Here is a 13,909-nt window from a genome sequence, read left to right on the forward strand (position 1 = left end):
GAGCTTCTTCATGCGTTTGACACCAATGTGACCAAGGCGGCAGTGCCACAAGTATGTGGGACTATCATTATCAAACTTACATCTTTTGGTATTCACACTATGAATATGTGTAACATCATGTTCGAGATTCATTAAGAATAAACCATTGACCAGCGGGGCATGACCATAAAACATATCTCTCATATAAATAGAACAACCATTATTCTCGGATTTAAATGAGTAGCCATCTCGCATTAAACGAGATCCAGATACAATGTTCATGGTCAAAGCTAGCACTAAATAACAATTATTGAGGTTTAAAACTAATCCCGTAGGTAAATGTAGAGGCAGCGTGTCGACGGCAATCACATCGACCTTGAAACCATTCCCGACGCACATCGTCACCTCACCTTTGCTAGTCTCCGCTTATTCCACAACTCCTGTTTTGAGTTACAAATATGAGCAACGGCACCGGTATCAAATACCCAGGAGCTACTATGAGTACTGGTAAGGTACACATCAATAACATGTATATCACATATACCTTTAGTGTTGCCAGCCTTATTGTCCGCTAAGTACTTGTGGCAGTTCCGCTTCTAGTGATTGTTTCCCTTGCAATAAAAGCACTCAGTCTCAGGTTTGGGTCCATGCTTTGGCTTCTTCCCGGCAACTGGCTTACCGGGCACGGCAACTCCCTTGTCGTCCTTCTGAAAGTTCTTCTTACCCTTGCCTTTCTTGAAACTAGTGGTTTTATTTACCATCAACACTTGATGTTCCTTTTTGATCTCCACCTCCACTGATTTCAGCATTGAAAATACCTTAGGATTGGTTTTCACCATCCCCTGCATATTGAAATTCATCACAAAGCTCTTGTAGCTATGTGGAAGCGATTGAAGGATTCTATCAATGACTGTGTCATCTGGGAGATTAACTCCCAGCTCAGACAAGCGGTTGTGCAACCCAGAAATTTTGAGTATGTGCTCACTGACAAACTATTCTTCTCCATCTTACAACTATAGAACTTGTCGGAGACTTCATATCTCTCGACTCGGGCATGAGCTTGGAAAACCATTTTCAGCTCTTGGAACATCTCATATGCTCTGTGCTTCTCAAAACGCTTTTGGAGCCCCGATTCTAAGCAGTAAAGCATGCCGCACTAAACCAAGGAGTAATCATCACTACGCGACTGCCAGGCGTTCATAATGTCTTGAGTTGCTGGGAAAACAGGTGCTTCACCTAGCGGTGCATCAAGGACATATGCTTTCTTGGCAGCGATGAGGATAATCCTCAAGTTCCGGACCCGGTCCGTATAGTTATTGCCATCGTCTTTCAGCTTGGTTTTCTCTAAGAACGCGTTGAAGTTGAGGGCAACATTAGTGTGGGCCATTTGATCTACAAGACATATTGCAAAGATTTTAGACTAAGTTCATGATAATTAAGTTCATCTAATCAAATTATTTAATAAACTCCCACTTAGATAGACATCCCTCTAGTCATCTAAGTGATACATGATCCGAGTCAACTAGGCCGTGTCCGATCATCACGTGAGACGGACTAGTCATCATCGGTGAACATCTGCATGTTGATCGTATCTACTATACGACTCATGTTCGACCTTTCGGTCTCTTGTGTTCCGAGTCCATGTTTGTACATGCTAGGCTCATCAAGTCAACCTAAGTATTTTGCATGTGTACATCTGGCTTACACTTGTTGTATGCGAACGTTAGAATCTATCACAGCCGATCATCATGTGGTGCTTCGAAACAACGAACCTTCACAACAGTGCACAGCTAGGGGGAACACTTTCTTGAAATTTTATGAGGGATCGTCTTATTTATGCTACCGTCGTTCTAAGAAAATAAGATGCAAAAACATGATAAACATCTCATGCAATCAAATAGTGACATGATATGGACAATATCATTTTTCTCCTTTTGATCTCCATCTTCAGGGCGCCATGATCATCATCGTCACCGGCATGACACCATGATCTCCATCATCATGATCTCCATCATTGTGTCTTCATGAAGTTGTCTCGCCAACTATTACTTCTACTACTATGGCTAACGGTTTAGCAATAAAGTAAAGTAATTACATGGCATTATTCAATGACACGCAGGTCATACAATAAATTAAGACAACTCCTATGGCTCCTGCCGGTTGTCATACTCATCGACATGCAAGTTGTGATTCCTATTACAAGAACATGATCAATCTCATACATAACATATATAATTCATCACATCCTTTTGGCCATATCACATCACACGGCATATGCTACAAAAACAAGTTAGACGTCCTCTAATTGTTGTTGCAAGTTTTTACGTGGCTGCTATAGGTTTCTAGCAAGAATGTTTCTTACCTACACCAAAACCACAACGTGATATGCCAATTTCTATTTACCCTTCATAAGGACCCTTTTCATCGAATCCGATCCGACTAAAGTGGGAGAGACAGACACCCGCTAGCCACCTTATGAAACTAGTGCATGTCAGTCAGTGGAACCTGTCTCACGTAAGCGTACGTGTAAGGTCGGTCCGGGCCGCATCATCCCACGATGCCGCCGAATCAAGATAAGACTAGTAATGGCAAGTAAATTGACAAAATCGAAGCCCACAACAACTTGTGTTCTACTCGTGCATAGAAACTACGCATAGACCTAGATTGATGCCACTGTTGGGGATCGTTGCAGAAATTAAAAAATTCTACGCATCACCAAGATCAATCTATGGAGAGACTAGCAACAAGAGAGAGGGGAGTGCTTCTTCATACCCTTGAGGATCGCGAAACGGAAGCATTGCAAGAACGCGATTGGAGGAGTCGTACACGTAGCGATTCAGATCATGGTCGATTCCGAGCTTAGCGCCGAACAATGGCGCCTCCGCATTCAACACACGTGTTGCCCGATGACGTCTCCTGCGCCTTGATCCAGCAAGGAGGAGGGAGAGGTTGGGAAGACAACTCCAGCAGTAGCACGACGGCGTGGTGGTGGTGGAGCAGCGGTTCTCCAGCAGGGCTTCGCCAAGCTCAAACGGAGGAGGAGAGGTGTTGGAGAGGGGGAGGGCTGCGCCTTGGATGTGGTGCTGCTGCCCTCCCTCCTCTCCTCTATTTATAGGGTAAAGGGGGAAGGGGGCCGGCCCCTCTAGATGAGATCTAGAAGGGGAGGGGAAAGGGGAGGGGGCGCCCCCTTAGCCCCCCCCCCACCCTAGGTGCATGGGCCCTAGGGGTATGGCGCCCAACCCACTTAGGGACTGGTTCCCTTCCACATACAGCCCATAGGGCCCTCCGGGGCAGGCGGACCCTCCCGATGGACCCCTGAAACCCCTTCGGTGGTCCCGGTACAATACCGGCAAACCCCCGAATACTTCCGGTGATCGTATGGTGACTTCCCATATATAAATCTTCACCTACGGACCATTCCAAAACTCCTCGTGACGTCCGGGATCTCATCCAGGACTCCGAACAACATTCGGTAACCACATACAAACTTTCCCTATAACCCTAGCATCATCGAACCTTAAGTGTGTAGACCCTACAGGTTCGGGAATCATGCAGACATGACCGAGACATCTCTCCGGCCAATAACCAACAGCGGGATCTGGATACCCATGTTGGCTCCCATATGTTCCACGGTGATCTCATCGGATGAACCACGATGTCAAGGATTCAAGCAATCCTGTATACAATTCCCTTTGTCAATCGGTATGTTACTTTCCCGAGATTCGATCGTCGGTATCCCAATACCTCGTTCAATCTCATTACCGGCAAGTCACTTTACTCATTGCGTAATGCATGATCCCGTGACTAACTACTTAGTCACATTGAGCTCATTATGATGATGCATTACCGAGTGGGCCCAGAGATACCTCTCCGTCATACGGAGTGACAAATCCCAGTATCGATTCGTGCCAACCCAACAAACACTTTCGGAGATACCCGTAGTGCATCTTTATAGTCACCCAGTTACGTTGTGACGTTTGGTACACCCAAAGCACTCATACGGTATCCGGGAGTCACACAATCTCATGGTCTAAGGAAATGATACTTGACATTAGAAAAGTTTTAGCAAACGAACTACACGATCTTGTGCTATGCTTAGGATTGGGTCTTGTCCATCACATCATTCTCCCAATGATGTGATCCCGTTATCAATGACATCCAATGTCCATAGTCAGGAAACCATGACCATCTGTTGATCAACGAGCTAGTCAACTAGAGGCTCACTAGGGACATGTTGTGGTCTATGTATTCATACATGTATTACGGTTTCCGGTCAATACAATTATAGCATGAACAGTAGACAATTATCATGAACAAGGAAATATAATAATAACCATTTTATTATTGCCTCTAGGGCATATTTCCAACATAGGTTAGTCCCAAAAATGATATAAAGTTGCTATAAAATGATTGTAAAACATCCAAGAATGGTAATATAACAACATGGAACAATCAAAAATTATAGATACGTTGGAGACGTATCAGGTAGCAAGTGATAGAAGTGAGCACAAACGGTATTGCAATGCTTAGAAACAAGGCCTAGGGTTCATATTTTCACTAGTGCAATCTCTCAATGTTACTAAAATAGTTGAATCATATGGAAATCCCTCAAGAGTCACTCCAAAGTTTCTATTTCTATCGGAGAAAGTAGGATGAAAACATGTACCAACCTTTATGCCTAGATTACCCCAATGTCACCACGATATTCGCAAGTTGATTACCAAAACATACATAAAGTGATATCAATCGATTACCCCATTGTCACCATGGATATCCTCAAGCAAGGCATACATCAAATGATCTCAAATCCAAAGTATTCAATCTGATAACAAAGAAACCTCGAAGAGCAAGATTCAATTCACTACAAAAGAGATAGAGGGTAAGAACACCATATGATCCAACTATATTAGCAAAGCTCATGGTACATAAAGATCGCGTCCTATCAAGATCACGAGAGAGGGAGAGGGACGGAGAGAGAGAGAGAGAGAGAGAGAGAGAGAGAGAGAGAGAGAGAGAGAGAGAGAGAGATCAAACACATAGGTACTGGTACACACCCTCATCCCCGGGGTGAACTACTCCCTCCTCATGATGGAGGCAATGGGGATGATAAAGATGGCCTCCGGTGATGCCTTCCCCCCCTCCAGTTGGGTGCTAAAATGGGCTTCGGATGAGATCGCCTCGGAACAGAGGCTTGCGGCGGCAGAAAAACTCATGTAGGTCAACTTTCGGAGGTTTCTGGATTTATAGTATTTGTTTAGCGTTGGAATCACGCTAGTCGGGTTCCCGAGGAACCCACAAGCTCAAAGGGTGCGCCTGGTGAGCTTGTAGCACCCCTAGGTCCCTTTGCTTTCATAAAAAATGACCATAAAAATTTTATCGCGTTTGGACTTTGTTAGGTATGGTTTTTTTGTGAAACGAAGAATTAGACAAACAACATGAACTGACACTTGGCACTAGATTAATATGTTAGTTCATAAAAGTAATATAAAAGTGCACAAAATCATGTAGAACTCATATAAATATGGCATGAATACTTCATAAATTATAGATACATTGGAAACATATCACTTAGCACTTCGCTTAATGCTCAATTAATAAGCCTCATTCTTCGCACTTTGGATGGCAAATAGAATAATGATGAGGACTTTATAAGAAGATTAAAATGATAAAGTCCCTCATCAATGTAGTTGATTGTTTGGCAATGGAGAGGCCTTACAATTGATATTAGTGCGAGGAGTAGGAATTGCCATGCAATGGATGCACTAGATCTAAGGGTATGAAAGCTCGCATAACGCAACTAAGTGGGGGTGCATCCAACTTGCTCACTCATATCCTCGAGCATTCAAGGAAGCTCATCATTGGAAAATGCAAGTCAAGTTCTCATAATGTAAAAATCCCAGTAGCATAAGAAAATTAAGAATATAAAAACTCTCTACATGAAGTACATGGTGCTACTCTGAAGCACAAGTGTGTATAAAGGATACTAGTGTGCCCCCTCTCTCTTTTCCCTCATTTTTTGGTGGGATCTTTTGGCCTTTCTTTTTTATCTCATGGGTAGAGGCATACTCTAATGGACATCAAACTTTTATTTACTTCCTCAAAAATGAAAATAATGACTACAAATGAATGCCTTCGGTAGTGTATCAGGATATGTAATGATCTAGCGTAACATGTAAAATAATGATGAATAGTGGCCTTGCCACAATTATAATGTTAGCTCTATATGATCATGCAAAGCAAAATGACAAGAAAAACATAAGTCATGTAATGAGGAGTAACAACTAAAGCAACTAAACCATGGTTCTTCTTTTTAATGTGCACATGAATTCAATGTGTCTCTGTGTCATTTGGACCAATAGGTTCACTAGTATCCGTTAAAAGCGCAGCTAAAACCTACAAAAATAGCGTATGTTCAACAATCTAATCAGAGATTCTGGAAGTACTGAACCGTAGGAAGATGACAGGGGTCTAGTGGAGCACCAGCATCCCCACACAAAGCACCAACCGGGCCAGGCCGTTCAGGGACCCCACACACAGTCACACATGTAGGGTCAGAAACTGAGGATACATGTCAAGATCATATACCATCGTTTGGACCAAGAAGAATTTCTGTTGCTTTCTTGTTGCTCGTTTCCGCCAACTTGCAAAACACTAGAGTTGATCAAAATCCATATCCTGGTATCGAACTTTCTAGTCTTTTCTGTGTTTGAGAGGGCGTGACCTTTTTAGTTGGAAACGGAGGCTCCAATCCCGGTCCTGGCCACGTTACAAGCCACGTCCCGGTTTAGCTATTCTATAATCTACTATATCCATTCGGAAATATTTTTTGAAGAAATGGATAAAAATGAATGTATCTAGATCTAAAATATGTTTAGATACATCCATTTCTCCGACTAGTATTTCCTGATGGAGGGAGTCCTTTTAACTTTTTCTTAGTGCAAATTCTGTAATATTCTTTTTTTAAACAAAATCCAGTAATGTACTGTATTGGGCCACGAAAGAAGAGGCCCATTTGATGAGCTGACGACCGACCGACGACGAGGAACCCTCCTATTGGGCTATAAGCCTGCGAGCAAAGCCGGCCCAATTTATTCTTTCTTCAAAGCCCTCCCTGAAAGAAAAGAAAAAGTGTCATACAAAAATCTACATCTCCCGAGGGTTCCCAAATCCCGGTCAACATTCACATGGAGCAATCAGCTTTCACTAGTGGCGCTCACCCATGGCAAACAAATGAATCTCTTTACCGCAATAATAATAATAATAATACGAATTTCTTCTTGTCGTCTGAAAGCTCAAACGGGCGAAAGCAGTAGTGTGTACACTAGAGGCGATACACGCGGCCGATTCTTGGCAAGCGGACAGATAAACCTAGTGAAAAATGTGAGTTTTGCATCCAGCGTGACTGCTGCATCATCTGAAATCTATATCTATCTAATCTATACCTCCGAGCTTTTCGAACACGTGTGAAATCGTGTCGAAGCCATCCTCGAACTGAAACCCTTCAGGTCAGATTCCCTCACGCGCATGCCAAGTGTTCGGTTCACCTCTGCGCGCACGCAGCATGAAAACCTCGTCATTTCCCACACACGACAACCAAAAGAGAAGTTCGGCACATAGTAATTCACCATGCACCCTCTCGCAGTTCGCCTGCTCCTGAATGCGACTGTACCAGCAACTCGGCGATGGCTTCCGTCTCAACGACGGCAGAGCAGAAGCAGGTACATATCCAAATCCAACCACTCGGAGTAACAGTGTCGTACAAGCTTAATAATTTTTTTTTGCGCAAGCTTAATAATAATAATCGAACTATGTTGCCTTGCTAGTCACTCGCAGCAGCCAGCGTAACCTGACCCGACGTCCCCATCATCTGCTTACCGGATAAATATCCTAGTACCAGTGGGCGGGGCAGCGGCATGGCATCCATATCACCACCCGCCTCTGACCAGAACTGTGGGTGGCTGGTGTACTCTTCCTTCCACGCGTTTCCCCTGAAACACTCCAAGAATTCGCTTCGCGAATTGGCACTCTGCTTTCCGCCCAAGAAATGGCAGGGTACGCCAGAAAAGTCAAGAGCTTCCCGCGGGATCTTCACGCCAGCGAGCGGAAGCGGGTGACCGAACAGTTCCCCGCACCTTTCCGGCGTTCGTGGCCTCGCACATCACACCTTACGTCCCGCGCAGGCTTCCGCCGCCGCCGCCGTGTGGGTTCGCACGATCGACGTGGTCCGCCCGCCGGCCGCGCAGCTAAGATGTTGGCCACACACTTGGCTCGACCGCTCGCCCAACTTCCAATCCAGCTGGCGCCGTCATCTAGCGTGCGGGAATGGCCACTGCGCTTTTCGTTCGTCAATCAAGATATGCATGTCCACGCGCGCACGGAATATACTACTCCCTCCATTTCAAAATATAGTGCGCCCACGCTTCCCGAGGTCCAACTTTGACCATAAATTTAACCAACAAGACCAACTGCGGCGGGAGAAAAAAATATATAATTGAAAACTTCTTTTGAATACGAATTCACTGATATAATTTTTGCTTCCGCCGCAATCGGTCTTGGTAGTTAAATTTGCGGTCAAAGTTGAAGCACGAGGATAGAGGAAGCACTACATTGTGGAATGGAGGGAGTACTACTAGTCAAGATATACACTACGTACGTGTGCATCGGAACAGATAGAAAGGGTCACAAGTGGATCGACGAGAACAAGTAACGAATAATCGACGGAGTCACGGAGAGCGCGCCATCTTCTTCTTCGAAAAATATGGAGAACCGCAGCGTGGCGTCACACGAAACCCTCCCTAATTCACTCGTGAAAAACACCCGTCGAGGCGTCGTCCATCATCTGTTCCACAAAACCACGGCCGCGGACGATACGAATACGATATGATCCAGTCACCTACGCCGCCACGCAAGTCGCAACGCAGCAAGCCTTGGGCGATCGCTTTTACGTGCGCACGTACGTGTAGCCGCGCGCGTCAGTACGTGGTCGATCCACGCGATGGCGATGCGAGGTCGACGAGCGATACCGATTAGTAGCTAACCATCGCCATCGCTCTCTCGTGATCGATCAGCTTCTGGAACGACGAGGCGAGAAAGCAAGCAAACTTTTTATTGCCTAACCATGTGCCCCGGCGCGCCACGCCCATGCTTGAACGAGCTAGCGAGCGCGACCGCGTGCGTGCACGTTTCTTCGTGGCCAAGCCTAGCTTGAGTTTGAGTGGCTCCACTGCCATTGGCTAGTTCGCACGCACGCACGCACGTCCGACTTTGACGTGAACAACTCTCCTTCTCTACAAGATCAGCTACCCGCAACTCCTACCGGTCGTACGTATATATGCGCCCCTGCGTGCGCGTGACTGGAATTTCAGTTCGCTGCCAGGAAGAAAAGGGGATAGCACTTGCAGCTGGTTACATAGATCGATCTCGATCGTGATGACACTTACGAGGGAGGAGGCGCACGAGAGCAAGGAGATGGAGAGCCTGCGGGTGCACGCCGACGCGCTGCTCTCGCTGGCATCGCCCGCCGCGTCGTCCACGGCGACGGCGGGCAGCAAGCCGGTGACGGCGGCGACGACGACCGTGGCGGGCAGGAGGGCGCTGGCGGCGGAGGGCGTGTTCGAGTGCAAGACGTGCAGCAAGCGGTTCACGTCGTTCCAGGCGCTGGGCGGGCACCGCACCAGCCACACGCGGCTGCAGGCGCGGATGCTACTGCACGATCAGACCGCGGACCAAGGCGCCGCCGAGAGGGACAGGGCGCGGGTGCACGAGTGCGCCGTCTGCGGGCTCGAGTTCTCCATGGGCCAGGCGCTCGGCGGCCACATGCGCCGGCACAGGGGCGAGGCGCCCCCGGGGCCGTCGACGTCGTCGGCTGCCGTGCACGGCGACGCCAGCTCCGGCGGGACGCAGCAGCAGGAGGTCATGCCGGACCTGAACTACCCGCCGATGGACGACTGCGGCGGCGATGGGCAAGAAACGTCGGCCGATCGCAGCTCCGGGCATCAGCTGCTTGATCTGCTTGTGTAGCCTTCACAGAGAACATAACAACATATACTTGTATAGATAGGATGTGCATATACAATACATACATGATGATTCCGTGTTATACTACATGGATGGCTTGATTTATTTGTTTAATTATTAAGACATGGATGGAGTTTAATTAGATTACTAATAACTAGCTACATGATGATTGAGTAATTTTCAGAGAGGATGGTTGACAAAATTTGGAACGTAATCCTTGACATGTCGTTAGCCTGTAGATCAGCAGGCTCTCTTCCGAATTCTGATTGTTGTTTTTATTCTCTTTTAGATTCCATGTTCTTTATTAGTCTTACTATTTGTTTCCAAAGACACAAACGGTGTCTAACTGAATTAGTACTAACTACGTGATGATTGAGTAAAATTGGAGAACGATCATGACATACTATTGCACAGTATTCTTTAAACTACTAGCACAATGCCTATGCGTTGCAACGGAAGAAACAACGGGAGGGACAGTTGTCTCGCTGTAAACCGACACCCGCACAACCCCCTCCTATCAGCACCCGCAGTCAACGACTTAATCCCCTCTCTCATCACAAAGTCTATTGAAGCACAACATAGTAGTTAAGCCGCGTCACCACATTGTCGCACCTCGTCCAAATCCATCAACCATGTCGCCGCAGATTCACACTGCTCTGGCCTGGCCTCCAGAGCAGCCAACCGGTTCTAGTCAGGAAATTTTGTTGTTTTGAGGCTAAATTGTTTGATTTATTTCGTAGCTTGCACATCATCATATAGTATTTAATGAAATTTTACATATTTGTGGAGAACAACTATACCGGAGGGAAAAATCAATTGTCTTGGAATTTTTAAATATCCTTTTCAAATAAAATAAAGTTCTAGGTTCCCTAGATCCATGGAGCCAAATTGCCTCACTTAGTGATTGATCTGGTATTACACATTTGAGGGTGTTTATCAGACCAAATATTTTCCCTTTATTCATGTAAAATAACTCTTATCAGACTACGCATGTACATCACATATCTTTATCTATGGTTAACGAAAAACATACTAAATATGACACCATCAAATCTGCCAGCCTGATAAATTTTCATGAGAGAAACTATTAAGTCTCTTCTCACATGTATTTCATTGAGTTCCTCGCTGGAAACAAAATACTACAATACTCGCAATTGGGTCAACTCTTAGAGAACAAAGCACGAGCTCTTTCATAAGAGTAGAGCGCAAACAAAGCATTTATTATTTCAAACAATGAAAACTAGTCACCTCCATTAATAAAAAAGCAGATGATCTCACAAGAAGATTTTATACTAAATAACAGATAGAGAAAAGGAAGTAAAGTCTGGTTTCGAAGTCGAAGTAGCGCTTAACAAGACCAACTTGAGACTAGGCAAGATATGTTTAATTATGCATGACTCCATAGTCATTATACATCACAATATCGATGAATAGAATAAACGATAGCTGAAAAAACAGAGGCCAAATGCTTGCTCTGGAAGCAAAAGATATGCTTCAGGAGAAACACAAATCACAAGAAATATGCTCCATGCTAGTAGTAGGTGGAGCTAATTTTGCTGAGGATGAGCAACATGTAGCCGGGGGCAGTGGTGGCAGGGGTTGTTGCAACAGGAAATGGAGGAGGCATGAGGGGCTTTATTGGGGCACGGACGCCGCCGGAGGCAAAGTTGTGATGCGTAGGTTGTCGGAGGAGTCGTGGGAGGGGGCGGAGGGGATGTCGAGGATGAGGGTGTGTGGTGTTGATGATGGGTGGTCGGACTACTACAACAGAGGAGAAGCACGAGACGTGTCAGCCAATTGATGACGTCAGTGTCGTACTTGTCGTGGTCGGGCAGAGGAAGGAAGGGAGTGGGGGAGACAACGAGGAGGGGAGAGTCGTGGTAGTGGTGGGCGACAGGGTGGAGAGGAGCGTGGGCCAGACAACGCCGACAATAGCCGCCGCGGTAGATCGGTTCTGACACTATCGACTGCTGCCTGTTTGTATGGAGTTTTTTTCCTGAGATGTGGCTAGTCGGGAGAGACAGGGGGTATCTAAAAATATGTACCTCGGTGCGGGCGCCTTTCTACAAAATTGCCACAAATTGCCTCCAGTCCGTTAGATACAGATCCAATGGTTGTAAATCAAAAATGGCAGATACATCATCACCACTAACTCAGATTTTTATAGGAGTAGAGAGATGTGGCTAGTCGGGAGAGACATGGGGTTATCTTAAAATATCTACATAAGTGTGGGCGCCTTTTTGCAAAATTGCCACAAATTGCCTCATGTCCGTTAGATGCAGATCCGATGGTTGTAAATCAAGAATGGCAGGCACACCATCACCACCAACTCAGATTTCTCTACTCCTATAAAAAACTCAGTTGGTGATGATGGTGTGTCTGCCATCCGTCATTTCTAACCATCAGATCTGCATCTAATGATTGTGAGTTAAGCTGTGGCATTTTTGCAACAAGGCCCCACTTCTCTGCTCCAATTTGCAGAAAACCCCTTACTATCTTGAAACCAACCACATCCTTCCCTCACCTCATTCCTTACTAGAGTGTTTTTCTTTCAAGTTTGTGAACATGTATTATTCTACTTTGGATCCGTTGCAACGCACGGGCACATTGCTAGTTTTATAGAAAAATAGAGATATACTTGTATTTGTACATATATGCTTCGATGTTGTTAATTTGTTCGGTCAAAATTCTCATTTTCATGTCTGTGGGCTATCTAGGAGGTGCTAGTATTTTCCATCTGAAAAACAAGCTCGGCGTATTGACCTTCTCCTCCCTCAAACTCGGATGTGCCTCTCGTGTGAGTATGTCGCTCCTTTGGTTGATGTGCATGTTTAAGATTGTAATGAAAAATCACGTGGGGCGATCGCCCTCTTGCATTTAGCTCAAAAAGGATTATGGCTTGTACTTCCTTCGTTCCTTTTTAGTCAGCATATAAGTTTTGTTGAAGCCAAGTGTTTCTACTTTGATCAAACTTATAAAAAAAGTATTAACATTCACAATGTCAAATCAATATTTTTAAATTCATTATGAAATATAGTTTCATAAAATACATATTTGGTATTGTAGATATTAATATTTTAATATAAATTTGGTCAAATTTTACAAACTTTGACTTGACACAAATCTAATACGTGAAGTAGAAAGGACCGGAGGGAGTAAAATTTTACAAAAATGCTAAAAATCTGATATTTTCATGGCAATTTATGTTGACACGAGGATGGCAAATTTTGTTTGCAAACACACGATTTTCTGGCAAAAAATAAATTGAGAGATATTTGCCATGCTCGCCAATCAAAGTTGTCATCTTCAACGAACATAATTTCTCATGAAAAATGTTTGATTTGCCATGCTAAAAATCTTCACATGTTATTCTTTTCCAAATTTTACTTTATGTTTCGAGAGTGAGAGAGGCCGCTACTTTTTCTACAGCAGGCATGCACACCCTATCACTATAAGCACTTTCAAGAGCTAGACCGATAGATCTTAAGATTAACAAAGTTATCACAGACACTTAATAGTTGACAGGCATGTCATACCACTAAAAGAATAGTGTCAGAAAGTCTTAAATAAATCTAGGAAATATGCTAACACCCATGCAAGTCTAGGACTTATACCTGAGTGGGTTGGTTCCATGAAAGTAGTTAGACCATCTAAAGTATGCTTAGTTCACCATTAAAAACATTTATTACTCAAAACACGCCCACGTCATGTACAAATATAGGTCTTACAAATTGAGATCGTCTAACGAAGTCTCGAGCCAAGACATTGGTTCATCTACTGCACTTCATGGATTAACAATGTCGCCACAAACACTTCACAGTTGATGGGCATGCCATACCACTAAAAGAATAATAGTTCGCCTACTACTCCATTAGTCTCTCTAGGGTAATGTTAATTGTAGTGTGTTTGATTT

The 13,909-nt window shown here is 44.8% G+C and overlaps 1 protein-coding gene across 1 annotated transcript; it reads left to right on the forward strand.

Annotated features, from left to right (window-relative positions):
- The first annotated feature begins 9,316 nt into the window (after window positions 1-9,316).
- On the forward strand, window positions 9,317-10,173 carry LOC123065903 (zinc finger protein ZAT11). Its single transcript, XM_044489097.1, has one exon. It carries the CDS (start codon window positions 9,409-9,411, stop codon window positions 9,997-9,999), a length of 591 nt encoding a protein of 196 aa, XP_044345032.1. The 5' UTR covers window positions 9,317-9,408; the 3' UTR covers window positions 10,000-10,173.
- Window positions 10,174-13,909: the final 3,736 nt, after the last annotated feature.

The sequence above is a fragment of the Triticum aestivum genome, chromosome 3B, assembly GCF_018294505.1.
Source record: "Triticum aestivum cultivar Chinese Spring chromosome 3B, IWGSC CS RefSeq v2.1, whole genome shotgun sequence".
NCBI classification, from domain to species: Eukaryota; Viridiplantae; Streptophyta; class Magnoliopsida; order Poales; family Poaceae; genus Triticum; species Triticum aestivum.